Source organism: Erigeron canadensis, chromosome 7 (genome assembly GCF_010389155.1).
Source record: "Erigeron canadensis isolate Cc75 chromosome 7, C_canadensis_v1, whole genome shotgun sequence".
Taxonomy (NCBI): Eukaryota; Viridiplantae; Streptophyta; class Magnoliopsida; order Asterales; family Asteraceae; genus Erigeron; species Erigeron canadensis.
Genome location: NC_057767.1, coordinates 3,410,466 through 3,429,123, shown reverse-complemented (window position 1 = coordinate 3,429,123; position 18,658 = coordinate 3,410,466). Strand labels below are relative to the sequence as shown.

The 18,658-nt window shown below is 31.5% G+C and overlaps 2 protein-coding genes across 2 annotated transcripts; one reads left to right on the top strand and one right to left on the bottom strand.

The window, feature by feature from the left end:
- The first annotated feature begins 7,039 nt into the window (after window positions 1-7,039).
- LOC122606677 (CBL-interacting serine/threonine-protein kinase 25-like) lies at window positions 7,040-10,254 on the top strand. Its single transcript, XM_043779518.1, has 3 exons — window positions 7,040-7,143; window positions 7,878-8,586; window positions 9,615-10,254. The coding sequence occupies exons 1-3, from the start codon at window positions 7,042-7,044 to the stop codon at window positions 10,082-10,084; spliced, it is 1,281 nt and encodes a 426-aa protein (XP_043635453.1). The 5' UTR covers window positions 7,040-7,041; the 3' UTR covers window positions 10,085-10,254.
- Window positions 10,255-10,769: 515 nt separating this feature from the next.
- On the bottom strand, window positions 10,770-15,246 carry LOC122607520. Its single transcript, XM_043780508.1, has 5 exons — window positions 15,069-15,246; window positions 13,223-14,312; window positions 12,832-12,906; window positions 11,744-11,911; window positions 10,770-11,638 (listed from the first exon to the last, which is right to left on the bottom strand). Exons 2-5 carry the CDS (start codon window positions 14,291-14,293, stop codon window positions 11,156-11,158), a joined length of 1,797 nt encoding a protein of 598 aa, XP_043636443.1. The 5' UTR covers window positions 14,294-14,312; window positions 15,069-15,246; the 3' UTR covers window positions 10,770-11,155.
- Between the last annotated feature and the right edge of the window lie 3,412 nt (window positions 15,247-18,658).

Here is an 18,658-nt window from a genome sequence, read left to right as displayed (position 1 = left end):
GAGTTTTTATCTCTAAAGGAGTTTTTATCTCTAGAATATAAATGAAAATTTTAAAAATGCTAACATTATTTTCATTTTACTTATTAAAAAAGATGTTACAATATACTTAGTTAAATGGGAAGGGGCGTAGGTGAAAGTTAATATAACTTGATTTTCAAAATTTTAAAATAGAAAATGAAAAGTGAAAAACAATGAATAGATGCTTCCTAATTTCCAATATAAAAAAGCGGAAAACCATATTTTCTGTTTTTTTTTAAAAACAATTTCGAAAATATATGATTTGAACGTGTTTTTTTTTTTTGTTAAGTGAAAATTGGAAAATGATTTATTTTTTACTAAAGTGCATCCATGGAATGCAACTTTTTACTACCATTTACTTCAATGAACACTTGAAAATATTAGTAACTACTGTGTGACCTTAGTTCTTAGCAGCTTTTGTTGTATCATATGTTGCTGTGATGGCTGTTGTTGGATCTCATGGATATCTTCCAATCAATTTAGGTACCCCAGGGCTGGTAAATGTTAGTACATGTCTTCCATCAATATTTACAATAAAAGTACTTTTCTACCGCTCTTTTACTTTTTTCATCTTTTGTTTTCTAAAACACTTTAGAATATTTCAAACTTTCAACAGTCGGGTTGTTTGATATTTATGACCTCAAATAACAGAAACAGATCCTAACACTATTTCAACACCCCTTTAAGGTTATATATCAGTTTTACCATATGAAAACTTTGTATACAGGTAGGATTAGCTTTGTCGTATGCAGCTCGAGTTGTATCATATATTGTTGGGGGAGCTTTATAACAAGTTTCACCAAGACCGAGAAGGAATTGGTCTCGGTTGAGAGGGTTCTGCAGGTCTGAACATGAGGAATTATGTTCGCTAGCTTGTTAATGCTTACTTTAAGTAAATTAATGAACATTTGATTGCATTTGTTATAGTACATGGACATTCCTCAAGAAGAATTTCAAGGGCACAAGATTTTGGATGCAGCTTGGTCATCTCATGGGCTGATTGAATTTCAAGATGTAACGGTCAGATATATGCCGTCTTTGCCTCCTGCATTACGTAATCTAAGTTTGACAATAGCTGGAGGAACACACTTTTGTATATCTAGTAGCATAAATATATTTACATGTATTCTACTTCTATCCATTTCCTTGAAATGTTATTGTATCTTTGTCATATTTTATACAAACATCAGTGTAGTTTTAATCAGGTAGAAATTGTTGGAAGGACGGGTGCTCGAAAATCTAGCATTTTATTCCGCCTCAATCCAATATGTGGAGGACATATTATAGTTTTGCGGTTGTTCCTCATACTGCATTCCTTTTTGAAGGATCTTTAAGGTAGGATTGGATACATTTGATTGTGTTATTTGGTGAATTGGTGATAGAAAACCCACCTATGTCTGTTATTAAATGTTAACGGTTAACTGATATCCGATACACCATCTTGGGAGAATTTAGACCCCTTAAACTTGAGCGACGACTTGAAATTGTGGAAAGCTCTAGAGAAATGTCATATTGAAAAGGAGGTCCGAGCTGCAGGGGTGCTGGATATGCAAATGAAAGTCTGAACTTCTTTTTCAGTCGGACAACGACAACTCCTTTGTCTTGCACATGCCTTTCTTAAGTCCACTATGGTTAGAACTCATAAGCATTCCTTTGTCTTTTGTATGGGTGGCAAAATGGGTCAACTGTTTAACGGGTCATATTGGATCAGGTTTCATCACGCGAAACACTTCCTTTTCACAAATGTTTTTAATTTGTTATATAAATAAATAGTGCATTAAATATAATTATATGAAGATTAGTCATCAAGCCGAGTATAAGCCCAATGGGGTTCAACTATAAAAACCAATGTGGGACTTGGGTCTACATCCAACAAATATTCGTGGGACTGTTTGATCCATTTGATCGGTTTCCTGCATTATAAACTTTTTGGTTTGGACCATTTTACCCATTAGAGATTAAAAATAACCCATACAGGTCCGTAAGTAGATGGGTCAACATTGAAACCTCTATCTAGTCTTTGGCTTGTGTGATGATATTCTTCCAAGTCTATAACGGTGTTAAATGATGTAATGTAGGTGTCATGTACGTTTGGACGAATGCACAGCAAATGTGGACACTCAAACTGCTTCGAAACTGAAGGATGCCGTATCTAGTGAATGCAGAGGTTATCACAATTGCTCATCTCATCTCCACAATTCTAGACATGGACAATGTACTGATTCTTGATCAAGGAGTCAGTATGTTCATCGAATTGGCTATGCTCATTCTTTACATGTGTTACTTTACTCAACGCTGCGTTATGAAACTAGAAGAATAAAGGATATAGGATAGCATATAGCTATGTAAGTATCAAATTCTTTAGAGGCGGCAAATGTGAGAGCTGGAGGTTTTAATAGTTGGGTAGCAGTTCTTTTTTCATACTGGGTTGAAATGATCCGGGATAGGTTATTGACGTTGACCAACATACAGTTTTTCTTCATTGTGTTCTATAAATAACTAATCACTAATGTGTTAGTTATGATTACAAAACAATATCAGTTCGATAATAGTATCAATCTTTGAAAAACTACGATTTTAGGAGATTCTACGTATAAAAATTTGAACGACTTTCAACCCATTGTGACAAGTTTGAGATACGACACAATCCCAAATCAACTAAGTAATAAATTCTAAAAGTTGAAAGGACCCATAACATAATAGATATTAGATAACATTTGACTCAAAAAAGTGTTTCTATTGTATAGTATAATAGATAATGGGGAAAAGTGAGTATGAGTTTCATATGCATCCAATTTAGGTAAAAAACTTCTCACATATTAATTTTTTAATATTTTGAATAAATGTTTTGCCTCCTATGATTTTTATGGTTTAAAAAAAGGTATGTGGGGTGTTTTTACCCAACTTAGGTGTCTAACAGCCTCATATTCCCTTCCCTAGATAATGTTTTGATTAATTAAAAAAATTAATATGTAATAATACTAAAAAGATTACTAAAAAACATACAACTAATGAAAACAAAAATAATATGTGATAAATCATAAAAACTTTAAAACTTAAAAGCATTTTATAATAATAGCTCAAAATCATTTAATAAAATTGTAACAAAAGTGGTAAGGTTATATAATTAAAAGCTTAAATTGTAATATTGTATAACCATAGGAGGTTTAGAGACTTAAGTCTCAATATTGGATACAATTAAATTGTATATGGTACAAAATTAGTATTTGGTGTAGGATGAAACCACTCTTTTTCTTTTCAGTCAAAGACATTTTTGGTATTGAAGAGCACTTGGGGCTCGGGAGTACTATCAAGAAGATCTTCAAAGGAATCCTATTTGTTACCTGTTGGTTACTTTGGCGTGCAAGAAAAAATAAGAGATTTAATGAAGAAAAAATTGTGAAAGAGAAAGTATTTCAGGAGATAAAAGCTATTAGCTATTTTTGGTTTAAAAATAGATCAAGGAATTGTACAATTAGCTTAAATGATTGGAATATATTTGATGTTTGTAAATAAGAGGAAATTGTAATTGGGGTTTCTGCACACAGTTGTGGGTGAAACTGATTGTGAATGAAAGTTTAATTTTTCTTTTTAAAAAAAAGATACATTTAAATTGTATCTAATAAACTTGGTAAAGTCATCGTTTGAATTAATTAATGGAATATGATTAATTCTTCTAATAAAATAGTTTAAAAAATTTTCTAAGAAAGAGAATTAGTGGGTAACACATGTCACATTTTTAAAGTGTTAGACGGATTTTAGACTATTTAGTTAGAAAGATGTATCATTTTTTTAACGAATATTAATGATATGAGAGAAGAAATAATATAAAAAAAAGCAAAATCTTTAGTATTCATTATCACAAATACACAATTCATCAAATACGGACCCAATACAAAGTCAATACATATCACACACCTAATGATATAACATGTATTGAACTCGAATACATTCTCAATACAAGTCTCATTGGGAGTCGATGATAAGTTTTTATGGTGGGATAGTAACCATTTTTATATTAAATTAAAGTATTATTATTGTGTCTTATGATCACTAAAAAAAATTTTCATTTGTTTACATTTGGTTATAAAAAGTATGAAAAAGTTTATTAATTTAATCACATACAAAATTGTGTAGAAAAAAATTACATTTAAAAGTATGAGTAAATTTTAAAAGTTATAATTTGTTCACACTTATGTGTAAACAAAATGTTAATACTTAAAAGTGTGAACAATTATCAAATATTTGTGAAAGTCAATTTGTAACACATTATTTCTTCACATTCCCCATGTGTGAAGAAATTAGGTGTTACAAATTAACTTTAACACTTAAGAGTGTGAACAATTAACATATTTTTACACACTTGAAAGTGTTAACTTTTCTTTTTCACATGTATAAGTGTGTAAATATTATGATTTTTTAAATTTCTTCACATTCTTAAATGTATATTATTTCTATACACTTATAAATGTGATTAAATTAACAGAATTTTTCACACTTTTTAAAAGTATTAAAAAACAAGGGTGAAAAATGACATATTTGTTTGTAGTATGTCCTACAACAATCTTTACGAACTTTTGGCTTATGTAGGACCATGGAAACTAAATATCCTTTTGCAGCTGGAGTTTCCGATGTCACGTTCAATCAAGATTAGTAACTTAATAGAGTAAAATATTTACTTTTCTTCAAAAAGCAAGAAAGAAAAGATTTATACTGCGCTTTTGAATACTCCATCCGTTCCATTAAAAGTGTTTTACTTTTAATATTCAAAGTCTTTATTTGTAAACTTTAACTTTAAATAAAATTTTTTGTGTTATATAAAATTTGATAAAAGTTATACCATTAAAAAACACGTCTAAAACACAATCAATTCATATATATAACTTTCATCAACTATTATCTAATACAAATAAAATTATTTAAAGTCAAAGTTTCAAATATTAGACATTGAAAATTCAAAACATGACACTTTTAATGAGACGGAGGGAGTAGTTTTTTTTAAGCATACGGATCTTCTAAAGTTGAAAACAAACAACTTTAGGAATCTTGAAGTTTAGATTAAAATTAATGTTAAAATTAGAAAAAATATTTTTAAATATTGACTCTTGATTTTAATCAAAAGGTCAAAGAACCTCCAAACTTTACTAGTATAATTGTCTCTAACTTTAAAAATATCAAAAAAATATTTAAAGCATATGTTCAAGTAAATTGAAGGAAACAAATATTTTCTAATAAAGAGAACTTTCATCCTAAAATAATAAACTCGATTTATAATGTGTCAAATACATAAGTTATTTATGATCTTTAAAACTAAGATGAATTGTTAAATATATATATTTAAATGTAAAAGATATTGGTAAAATCAAATTAAAAAAATGTAATTTTAAAACATTGAATATAATTAACAGAATATATTTTTTAAACATCTAATGCATATATCGTATTTTATTTTATTTTTTGATATCATTTTGTAGACAATATTTGTTTTAAGTTTTTTTTTATCTAACATTTGTTGTTTATCATCACCTTAATATTTTTTTCGCTTTAACTCAAGATAACACACTTTACAATTGTCCGTACTTCAAAACTGGTTGTTGTAACTACAAATCAACTTTTGATAAAAATAGTTTAATACAATTTACATGATCGACATGTGACACCTTATTAAAGCGACACATATATCTTTTCTAAATTTATATAATAATTATTTTATTTATATACCATAAATAAATGCTTTAATTAAATTATCCATAGATTTAGATTTATAATACAATTAAAACTCTTATATTCCATTGGACGGTAATATTATAATAATTAAGCGGGAATATTATAATTAGTAGATACTATATGTTATTTCTAATACTTGTAGATTATTAAAAATTATAATGTAATAAATCTATTAGAAAATATTATAGTAAAATGATTACTAGATATTTTTAAATTTTATATTACATGTGTAACTACATATATAACTTGTAAGAATTTGTTTTAACAACAAAACTCTAGTATAAATTTTACATGGTATAAAAAAGAGGAATGTCATCTAATGAAGTTATATATACCGAATGAAATGATAAATGATTTTAAATTTGTAAATTCATTATTAAAGAGATAATAAAAAAAATAAATAAATTTAATGAAGCCTTTAGACTAATTGTAGAGATTACAAATCTGTTAATGTTTTATAAAAAAAAAAGTAACTTTAGTTGTATAATTAACAACGATCTCATTTTTCACCAAAATTTTCAATTACTTCTTATTCTTAACTCTTACAAAAATGACGTATAATTAAATGAGTTTGTTAATAAAACAAAATTTCTAAATATAATATTACAAAAGATGCATAATTAATTGAATTGGTCATAAAAGAAAAAAAAATGAAATCAATAAAAAAAATCTTGTTGAATGACAATAAAGTAAGAGGTAAAACTTAAAAGACAAAACAATTAATATATCTATCTTAGATGCACAAAACAATAAAAACATGATTTTCTCGATTTTAAAAGATCATTGTGTTGTTAAACACTTAAATAATGATAATTAGTTATACACTATGTTAGTTTTATGATATTTTAACACATCAAATAAAATTTTTAAATCATATTCTATTTTAAGAGTGTTTTATTTGATTGGTCCTCACTCTAAATATATAATCCTGGTCCTATTAAAACACATTTGATTATGATATGTAACATAACAACATTTGCTAGGTGTCTAATAATACACATCATATCATATCATTATATATTCCTATTATATATGTCGACGCCAACCAACGGCTTAATAATAAATAGATAAAGTTCATATGCTTTATTGTCATTATATATAAATATATAAATTATATAAACATGAAACACAAAGAATATACTTCCAACCATCATAGAACCTAGCTTTAGCCCAGCGAAAATAAATTCTTATATACTGTGCAGAGGTCATTTACGACCAATTTGTAACATATATATAATGGATGATCCGTTAGACAATTGGCGCTCCAATGAACACATAATCTTTGGCAAATACGAAATGGGAAGGCTGTTAGGGCAAGGAACATTTGCAAAAGTTTATTACGCCAGGGACTTGGCCACGTTAAAGAGTGTTGCGGTTAAAGTTATCAAGATAGAGCAGGTAATTAATTAATTAAACGTACACTTATATATATAGATCTAGCTAGGTAGTCTATGAATTATTTTATATATGCTCTCTTTCTATATATATATATATATATACACTATATAGGGTAACACTCCAGTGAGAACAGTCTTAAAATAAGAACGGTACAAACACTTAAAAAACATCATTTTGATGCATTAAAAGTCCATAAAACTAACATAGTGCTTCACTAATTATCATTATTTAAGTGTATAACAACACATTGGCCTGTAAAAATCAAGAAAATCATGTTTTTTGTTTTGTGCATCCATCTTGGATGCATATTCTTCAAAATAATGCATCCACCAAAAAACGTGATTTTTTCGATTTTGACGGATCAATGTGTTGTTAAACACTTAAATAATGATAATTAGTTAAGCACTATGTTAGCTTTATAGACTTTTAATGCATAAAAATGATATTTTTTAAGTGTTCTTACCGTTCTTATTTTAAAACTGTTCTTATTTTATTGTCCCCATATATATATATATATATATATATATAGTGGTATCAATTTGACTGTGACATATGAAAAATCAGGATGAGATTGGAAAAAAGAATTAGTGGTATCAATTTGTCACTACTAAAGCTATAATTAGAAGATTTTTAGGCTAATATTTTAGAAAGGATAAATCATTTTCTTTTCTTCAATTAATAATATTGGGTTTGGGTTTGGGATTTTTAACGTGTAGATGGATCCACCCGTGCAGGTAAAAAAGAAAGGTTTAATGGAACAAATAACACACGAAATTGCGGCCATGCGGCTTGTTCGTCACCCGAACGTGGTCCAACTAAAAGAAGTCATGGCCACCAAAACGAAAATATTTCTCATAATGGAGTACGTTAAAGGGGGTGAATTATTCGCGAAAGTTGTAAAAGGGCGACTAAAAGAAGATTTTGCTAGAAAATACTTTCAACAACTAATAAGCGCGGTAGACTATTGTCATAGTCGTGGCGTCTCCCACCGCGATTTGAAGCCCGAAAATCTACTCCTAGATGAAAACGAAGATTTAAAAGTTTCGGATTTTGGGTTATCTGCATTGCCAGAGCAACTATGGAATGACGGAAAGCTACATACGCAGTGTGGTACACCGGCGTATGTAGCACCCGAAGTCCTTAGGCAAAAAGGATACGATGGTGCTAAAGCGGATATATGGTCTTGTGGGGTGATATTATATGTACTTTTGGCTGGTTATCTACCCTTTAGAGAAGAAAATGTGATGCACATGTATGGGAAGATTTTTAAAGCCGAATATGAGTTTCCACGGTGGATTTCAACCGATGCACGGCGATTGATTACGAAACTTTTGGTTGTTAATCAGTCAAGGAGGCTTACGATTCCATTGATCATGCGAACTCCATGGTTCTTGAAAGGGCTCAAAACATGTGATAGTAATGGAGTCAAAGATGGACTAGCAGGTGCATAATTTTCCACTTTTTAATGTTTTCAAAGTCAACATATTTAGTATCAAGAACAAAATACTAGTAAACAAGTAGCATTAATTAATGTCATTTTTCACTTGGTCCCAATATCGTCTTAGACAATCCTGCCCTATCTAACGTAGAGAGGATTATTCCAAGATCTACCAAGTAAATAGGACCCTTGACCTTAATTTTGAGATAGAGTCAAAGGAGCTCCAATCACCACTTGATCCGATCTAGTTGGTTTATTTGGTATCAAAGACACTCTTTGAAAAAAGGTTACTCATATAGTTATAAATGTGTAAATTTTAGTTAAGTTGATAAAACAAAGAGAATTTTTATAAACTAAAGATGGTTAATTTTGAAATATAGTACAACCACCGTAAAGGTGATTTGTTGGTTCGGTGTGCTATTTCCTACACAAGAGGCGGTCTCAAGTTCAAAATTTTCTCTCGATAGACATAATTGCTGGAAAAATGGTACGAGTAATAAACAGTCACGTAGGATATTCCGGTTGAACCATATATACATATGGGTCAAAATTGATTAGTCATCCCTAAATAACTTGAATAGTCGAATAGTGATACCTCATCTATTTACTTGGTTTCATAATGCCTTTACGAATAGCAATTAACTAAAAAATTGACACACACACACACACAATATACATTTCAACATTTGTAAAAGTTGGATACATTGAGAAAGTCAAATGCATAATACATTTTGGCCGGTGCCCCCAACTACGCCTAAAGTACATGACACTTTTATGTTTTAGGCTTAGCACAAAAGCATCAATCAATCGTAATATATGCTGATATATATATGAATTTATATCTATTATTGCATCGATTGTTATACTAGTTACGGCCAAGTGATCAATCATGTCCTGTATTGGACAAGTATTTTCCCAAGCTCGACTTGATCTATTTAAATCTGACTTAAATTGCCACCCCGGCCTTGTAAATAAATTCGTTGTGTAGGTTATACATCTCAATTATTGCTTAGAACTCCAAGTCTAAATGAAGAGAAACAAATAAAAGATGACAAAGTATGTAGTGAAGAGGAGAATGCAATTAGAAGGTCAAAATCATCGCCGTCTTCCTACAATGCATTTGCATTCATCTCCTCCATGTGTTCGAGTTTTAATCTATCCGGTATGTTTCAGACCAACCTTAAACTGGGCTCCGTGTTCACATCAAAATTTAGCGCATCTACTATTGTGAATAAACTCCAAACTGTTGCTAAGAAAGTTAATTTCAAGATCTCGTACTCAAAGAAAAACGATTACAAGCTAAAGATGCAAGGGGTATCAGAAGGACGTAAAGGAAAGGTATCGGTGATGGCCGAGGTTTTTGAAGTGGCACCAGAGGTAGCCGTTGTAGAATTTTCAAAGGTGTCCGGGGACTCACTTGAATACGAGAAGTTTGAAGAGGACATTAGACCAGGGTTACAAGACATTGTTTGGAGTTGGCAAGGTGAGAATAGTAATGGTTAACTAATAACTACTGTCAAACAGTAGATAACATATATATAGCAAGTTGTACGATACTTTACTTACATTGTACTAAAGTACTGCTATGTATTTTTGGACTTATTAACATATGTATGCTTGAATTTAGGTGTGAATTATTGTATAAAGTAACTTGATGATTTTGCATAGTTTCATTTTTCCTCTTTCAGGATGTAACTTTTTTATTTATTTATTTATTACTGTATTATCATATAGAACTGCATTTATATATGTATGTTCACAGGACCATGAACGTCTGTTTATATCAAGGATAACAAAACTAAACTCCGAGCATGCTAAAGTTGTAGAAAATTCCAGTCATGAAAACGATTGGCTCCATCGGTATGTTTAGTTTTTCTTTGTGGAGAAACAAAATAGCCAAAAGTTGATTAAGCAGCACATAAGTTGGCAATACTGTAGGAGAGTAAGGATCAACATGGAAACCAAATGGCCGGATGAGATGGCAAACAAAGAAAGCAATCCAATTATCCTCACAACCTTAGGAGATGATTTTCATAAAAATCCATTAATGAACTTGAACTCCACATATTATAGACTTGGCTCATCTTGGCACCATCTTGTCTTGATATAAGAAGATACGTATAAACAAATAGCTCTACACAATGAACTTGCACTCCACTGCACATATGGTTAATGCAGTACATAACTATTTATAAGAAAAGTAAATAACCTCTCTAATAGTATAGATTTTGTAATCATATTGCCATAATTATTTGAAGGCTAACTTCAAAAAAGAACATAACAGAGTTGCTAAGGCCTGATGAAATTTGACCAGTTACTAAACCCAGCCAAACCCACCCATTTTGCCACTTCTAAAGCACTAGCTAGACTTGAAATCTTGTATTTTTAACACGTTATTTACATGATGTAAAAACAAGCTAGCTCAAATTAGTTCAGGAGTTGCAAATACAGATAAAAGTAACCCATTTATCAACAAAAGAACCTCACACATCCTGAAAATCATGTGTTGATCGCCAAACTAGCATGATTTAACCAGCCTTATAAAACTAGCTCAAATTAGTTCAGGAGTCGTTTTCAGCCCTTGTTTTTTATGTTCTTTTCAACAAGATGGAGTACTCTCGCGCACCTTTCAGCCTTTAAAAATCGTTCCTGGGCAGCCATGAGCTCTTCACATCTCTTTCTCAGATCTATCTGGGCAGCTCTCTTAACCATGTTTACTTTCGTTTCCATAAGCAAATCAGACCTTTTCATGGCCCCCTTCCTTAAGTGAAGGGCCTCCAAGTCAGCTCTAAGCCATGCCACATTAATGTTAACCGCCTCTGCATCTGACACCCGACACTCTATATCTTTCATTTTTTCAATAACATCACCTGTTTCAATTTGCACGACAACTTCACACACAACCTCAAGGAAATGTGATTTTGCAGAAGCTGTTTTGAACATGCATTCAGCTGCAATGTCACCATGTTTCTTGAAGATGGCTTCAAGAATGGGTGCAACATTCCGCTTCACATTGTAGCCTTGGACACAAATTGTGCCACATTGAGGAGATGAAACCTTTACACAAAAGCAATTACGTTATACACCTAGTATATTGTAGCATAATAAAAAAGAGCCAAGTAAAACCAATTTAAGAACATACAGAGAGGTAGAGAGACTTACAGAATCTGACATAGGAGACACATTCCCAAGTGGTTGAGGATTTCCCGAGGATATGGATCCTTTGGTGGTAGTCTTTTGTTTCTTCTTTCGATTCTCTGTGTTTATCCAAGCACATTCCCGAGGATATGGATCCTTTGGTGGTAGTCTTTTGTTTCTTCTTTTGATTCTCTGTGTTTAAAACAATCTTTAAAAAGACAATAGACACATGCACCCATATCCAATAGATCACATACGCACCATAGACAATAGTAGACTCATCTAATGTCATAATTTTATTTCACACCATGATTTCGATACTATGGTTTGTCCATGCTTTTAACCATCTCTTTAACTTTTTCATAAGGGATAAATGCAATTTGAGATAACGTATTATGCATGGATCCTCATTTTGGATAACATTGTTTTGCATCCCTCAATGTAGCAATACACTAATTTACCCTATTGTTATTCCTAATATTTTTTTGGGAATAAGGCCATCTACAATGGGGTACTCTATACCCTCCTGGCTTACTCTATCTCTAAAACTACTTTTTCTTAATAATCTACTTGTTTACTGCATAAAGGTTAAGTAGTAAAGGATAATGTAAATATATAACAAGATTCTTAGAATAATGGTCGGAGATGGATTTTTTTAGAGGAATATGCTATTAAAGATACCCTTTTTCCTCTAATATATAGAAATACAAATAGAGGTATGGTTAGAAATGGCCAAAGGGTAAAATAGTCATTTGTAGATCAACTTTACCTGCCCCAAATGTTTAATGGGTCTGTTTATAGGTTAAAACTATTAGAAAACAAGAATAAACCTACTTTTTTTCTAAATATGTTCCTCCAATATAGCTTCACAAAACAACTTTTATAAATCAAATTAGCAACAAAAAACTTGCAAAGATAGAAATAGATGAATAAAACTAATATTTTTAGATATAGAGAATGCAGTAGCATCATGAACATTTCAATGGGTTAGAAATCACCAAAATCTATTCAAAATGCATAAAGCTTCACATGTGAAATTTGGCCAAAAATATTAGTTCTCATGTGATAACATATATTTTAAGCAAAGTTAAGACATTATATATTTTACTCACCGGAAGCTCATCGAAGTCAGCCTGAGGGGGAGATGAAGGCTCGGCAGCCGGAGCTAATGGTGTTACTGGTGGTACCTGTTTTGATGACGTTATTGGTGTAGAAGCGTCAAATGGTTACCTCCTCTATATTGTTATATTTCAAAAGATTCAATAATTATTTTAACAAAAATGATCATTAGGCCAAAAACATGAGCCTAAACATATGCCAAAAATATGAATGGGACTTTTAGCAAAACAACATATAAATAGTAACCGTTCAAAATAAAAAAGATAAATAGTAGGAGAGGTAACGAAAGTATTCCATGTACTAGAAGTTGAATGGATTGTGTTTGATTTTAGGTCCATTTTTAAGGCGTATATATCATTACTCAAACATTAGATATATACTCACTGTCACTTCACTTGAGTTGTGCAGAGAGGGGGAAGAAGGTTCGGCAGAGGGAGCTGATGATACTACTGGTGGCAGCGATTCTGATGATGTTGCTAGTGGAGTAGGCAGCGGATTCTCACGGGAAGAGTCATAAATAGAAGGGGCAATTTCAGTGGCTTCTGCTGGTTGTTTCGGGTTGAAACAACCTCGTTTAACAAACTTTTTGGAGCTTTTTTTATTTGATGGGTTTGTTTCTTGATCTGATTCGCTCTCAACAAGCTCATCCAACAGAAGCGGAGGATCAGGTTGTTGGAACGCTTCACAACCGGATGGACGCACATAATGTTGTCGACATAACCGTGTAATGAGGGAGGGGAACCACAAATCCCCAGACTTTAGGCTAGCACATTTACGGATTTGTTTTGCAATTACTTTTCCCACATTAATCGGCTTTCCAAGCATGATACAATACAGCAAAATGGCTCTATCTTTTGAAATTGCTGTATCATAAGGAGTTGGAAGAAGGTTAAATTTGATGAACATAACCCAAATATCAAGGCCTGCCTTCAGATCCTCCCTGGAAATGTACATATTTTTTGCCCTCTTGCAAGTCACTCTTTTTCCGGTTAACTCCAGTATAATGTCCCTCATTGCAGAAAGCGACAATACTTTGGATTTGGAACCAGATTCAAAGAAACTAATTTGATGGTCCGTGAGTAAATATAAAGAGTTAATAGCTGATGCACTTGCATTTACTAACTTACCTCGAACACGCACTAAATTGGGGAACTCTGGATCATAATTAGCATAAAATTCTCTAACCAGGGGAATAGATGCGGAAGAAGGGTTCTGACAAAAGGTTTCCCATTTATGAGCCTCGATAACTCGAGTAATGGAATCCGGCAACTTGAGTAGGTCAGATTCTGAATCTGTGAACCCCCTTTCCATAAATAGGTCCCGGTTTGTAGTATACATTTTATATTTACTCGCTGCATCATCGGTTGGGAATCGGATTTTAAAGGATGGAATCGCCTCTCGTTTCAGCGGTTGCGAGTCTGAGTTTCTCCAGGCACGTTCCTTCGTCTTGGTCATATTTTAACCAATCTTTAATCTGACAAGATAACATTTACTATCAAAAACATAGACACATGAACCACCCATATCTAATAGATCATATGAGCACCAAGGCTAAGGGAGTGTATGGATTAGCCTTTCTTAAAGAGCTTAATCGCCAATTGAAGTATCTTAAAGCTATTAAGCACCTTAAAGAGTTTGGATAAGCATATTCGAAAGTGTGCATAAAGTTTTCGAGTGGGAATAAGCTAAAAGGCTTAAGCCACATTTCTTTTACAAGGAATAACTGTAGCTTGAGGAAATAAACAACGCATGAATCCTTATTTCGGGTACAATAGTCATTTGTAGGTCACACTATTACCCTAACTAAAGAAATTAGGATATTGCCCGAATTGGAGAAAACAAAAAGATTTACCAAAATTCAGGATTTATGCAAAGTATGGTACCTCATAATGCATTTATTAATTTATTTTTTCTATTAACACATGAACTCAACATTCATTCAATCAAAAAACTAGCTTTCGAAAACAATTATGCATAAAAAGAACAAAATGAGATACATTATTATGTCACATAAGAATACATTATTAGGTCTAAAACTTTAAGCATTTGTTTAAGCATTCGAAACTCCTAATCTCACCAACTATCTATCCCTTTTTGATTTGTCCCAAATGTACGGAACTTAAATTTGTAAACCTGTATACATTAACTGTGAATTACTTTATATACTGATATATTATATTATACAAATACATTATATAATATAATACAATATTCAAGAGGGAATTCATACCAGGGCTGGAAGTTGGTTGATGTGATGGTTGGAGATTGTGGCGGCTGGCGGTGGTTTGAGGTGGCCGGAGGTGTTGGTAAGTTCATGGATAAATTGGGGATTGGAGTGTAAAGATTGGATTAGAAACGAAATTACCGCAATTACTGATATCTAAATTGGGGTTCATGTAATTTTAATTTCTCATCTGTTTCGAGTCGAGACTAATTTGAACCGGATTCGAGTTTAAGTCACTCGTTAATAAACGACCTCGACCTTGAATTTCGGATACATAATTTTTAGTCCCAAAAATAACTTAAAATTTAATTAGTTAAAACATATTTCCATACTTACAGTGCCGTCTTTGAATATATAAAAAACTTTCAGAGTCTGGCCCGAAAATTAAAAGTGAATTTCTAATATAACGAGTCTATAATTAAATATAATACCATAGCATTATGACGATAAACGTCTCTTTATTAGGTAATTTTCTAATAAACAAGCTTGTAGTAAACCGTCTCCCATATCTATCCTTAGGAGTCTTTTCAATATTCAAATCCTTAGGCTGTGCAAGGACGGACTCGTAGGACTGTAACTTGACACAAGAACAAATAGGTTTTTTATTGATTTTAATATTTTTTATACAATATGAATGGTCAATTGATGGTAATTTGGAATTGGAAACAGAGCACAGAAGGATGTATGTTAAAAGTCCATGCCCTTTTTATTTCATTCCATGGCTTACAAAAGCCCACATATTAATTTAGACACCAAATTCAGAATTTTCGTACTAAAGATGTAGAAAATATCTCTATTCCTTTATAAAGCAAAAAGGCTCTTTTTATTTTTAGTAATTTCCGTCTTTAAATTACCAGAATTGTCTTTGACATTTATTTTAATAATTAACATTTTAAGTCTTTATCTTTTTAAATATTCCACTATCACATTTACATCAATCTACATCATTTAAGACTTGACACCGCTACCACCAGAAATAATACCGTCACCAACAATACTAGACCATCGTACCCACTACCGCCGCCGCATTGTGCGGGTACCATGCTCGTATATATAAACAACCTTTATAAAAAGTTCTGGGCCCCAAAAAAAGGTAGGCCCGACTCTTTAGCACCATATGAACTATGTAAAGGCCGGCCCTGTAGTCAGCTCAAGTCGAATAAAGGAGCTCATGAAAAAGACGATAAAGATTTTTGAAATAAATCAAGCCTAAATGATAACTTAAAAGATAAAAAGAACACAAGTTTTAGACCAACGTGTAGAATATGCACTTTTCAAATGAGACTTAGATAAGTAGCATGCATTAATTCCAAAACGAAAATTGAAGAAGAGAAAATAATATGAGTACCCAATTTTTAGAAAAAATATACCAGTTTAGCGAACTTTTTTTGGATTTTCACAAAATGCCCAGCAAAATCGCAATGAAAAGTGAAAATCGCAATGAGATTTTCAAAATCGTTATGAGATTTAGAAAATCGCAATGAGATTTAGCAAAATCGCATAAAGATTTTAAAAAATCGAATTGAGATTTTGTAAAATCGCATGGCGATTTTTAAAATCTCATAGAGATTTTGAGTTGTTTCTAATTTTGACCCTTTTTTTATTTTGATTATTTATTGAGATTTTGGTTTTTGCATTTTGACTTTAAAAAAAAAATTCGAAATCTCAAAATAAAAAAAAAAAGTCAAAAAACGTAATGCGGAAGTTAAAATTTAAAAAAAAAAGTCAAAATCTCATAAAGATTTTGAAAATCTCTATGCGATTTTGCAAAATCTCATTGCGATTTTCTAAATCTCATTGCGATTTCCATTTTTTATTGCGACTTTGTTGGGTATTTTATGAAAATCTAAAAAAGTTGACTAAATTAATATATTTTTATAAAAAATTGGATACTCATGTTATTTTCTCATTCAAGAAAGATGTTCCTCCAATTGTCTTGCAGATATATATTTGTAAGTTTATGTTTACCAAATATTATTCTCTCAATAATACTGCCTATCAGCAGTTCTTAGTGTTTGCTAAATTCTGTATATATCAAACATCATTTGTATTCAATGAAGAGTAATTTAGGATTATAGTTTGTCTTTTAATCATTTTATTCCACATTATTTATCGCAATTCTTTAATTATTCATTAATAAAAATTTTTATTGAAAATTTAACTTTGTATTTTTAATTTTCATTTACATTATTATTGTTAAGTGTTTAATCTTTCACTAAACAATTCAGACCTACACATAACTCGATTAAGCTCGAGCTCTAAATGAACTTTTATACACATACATAATTTAATAGGTATATAAATATCATTTATTATATATGTATAATTATGACTAACAAGATTAGATTCGATCATTTAGAGTTTATATGATAAAGGTTCGACCGAACTCGAGCTCTCAAAATTTTAACAAGCTTGAGCACTCCCATAATTGGCTTAACTCGGCTTGTTTCAACTTTCGTAATCATAAAAGCTTTATATTTTGGGAAAATTACTTAAATGGTCTATTTTTAGTATGTATATCTAAATATGGATACCTACTAATATTTTTACATATTTAGTCATTGAATTCTTATTACCTAACCTATTTAGGAAGAAATAAAACCACCCAATAAATTTATGCCAAGTGTTCATGTGGTAGGTTCCAAAACTTGTACTAATTAACTTCTAAAAAAGTACCTCCCAAATTTTTGGGTAATACTTGTTTAAGGAAATATCAAATATTTGTATAATGTACTGCATTATGATTATGCTATGTAATATAGTACTCAATTTCAGCGATGAGGGGTCGTGATTGTGAAGAAAAAAAATGAGGGTGAACAACATTAAGTTGATTTTGATGGTGTTTGATCCTTTAATGAGTTTTTTTTTTAAAGGTGAATTTCGCTTGAAAATTTCGTGTCGTGATTCGACAGCGGGAGGTCTAACATACGTTGTCTTAACCGGATCCGCGTTAGAGAGCTCCCTCGAAGTAGAAATGCCTATTTCAAATACCCGATGGGGGGAAAACCCCTTACTAATCCGCCCGAAGGCACGACGATCAATAGGGGTAAACCCTGCCTCCTCAGACTTGAACTTGAGTATACCTAAGCCAAGTCTTCATAGAAAGACTTCTTATGTACTTCCCAAGTCTTGAACCCAAGACCTCCTGCTTATAAGGCAGGTGCTCAAGCACTTGAGCTAATCAATAGGGGTAAACCCTACCTCTTCAGACTTGAACCTGGGTATACCCAAGCCAAGTCTTCATAAAAAGACTTCCTATGTACTTCCCAAGTCTTGAACTCAAGACCTCCTTTGATGAGTTTTGACAAAGCAAATTTGATAGTTTTATGACTTTATCATTATGATGCTTTCATCTGTAGTTTGAATAATAGATAAAATATATGAAATAAGAGCTCAGATCTTCTTAATCTTTTTATTTTAATGTCTGTGTATTATGTCAAAACTCTTGTTTTTAAGGGTTTTTTTTTTTATAAAAACTTACAAGTTAATAAATGTGAAAATGAAAATTTATAGTTTATGTGATACTTTGCTAGATAAAAATGAAACAGTTTTAATAACCAAGTTAGACTATTATTTTTTAGTACAAGCAGCAATAA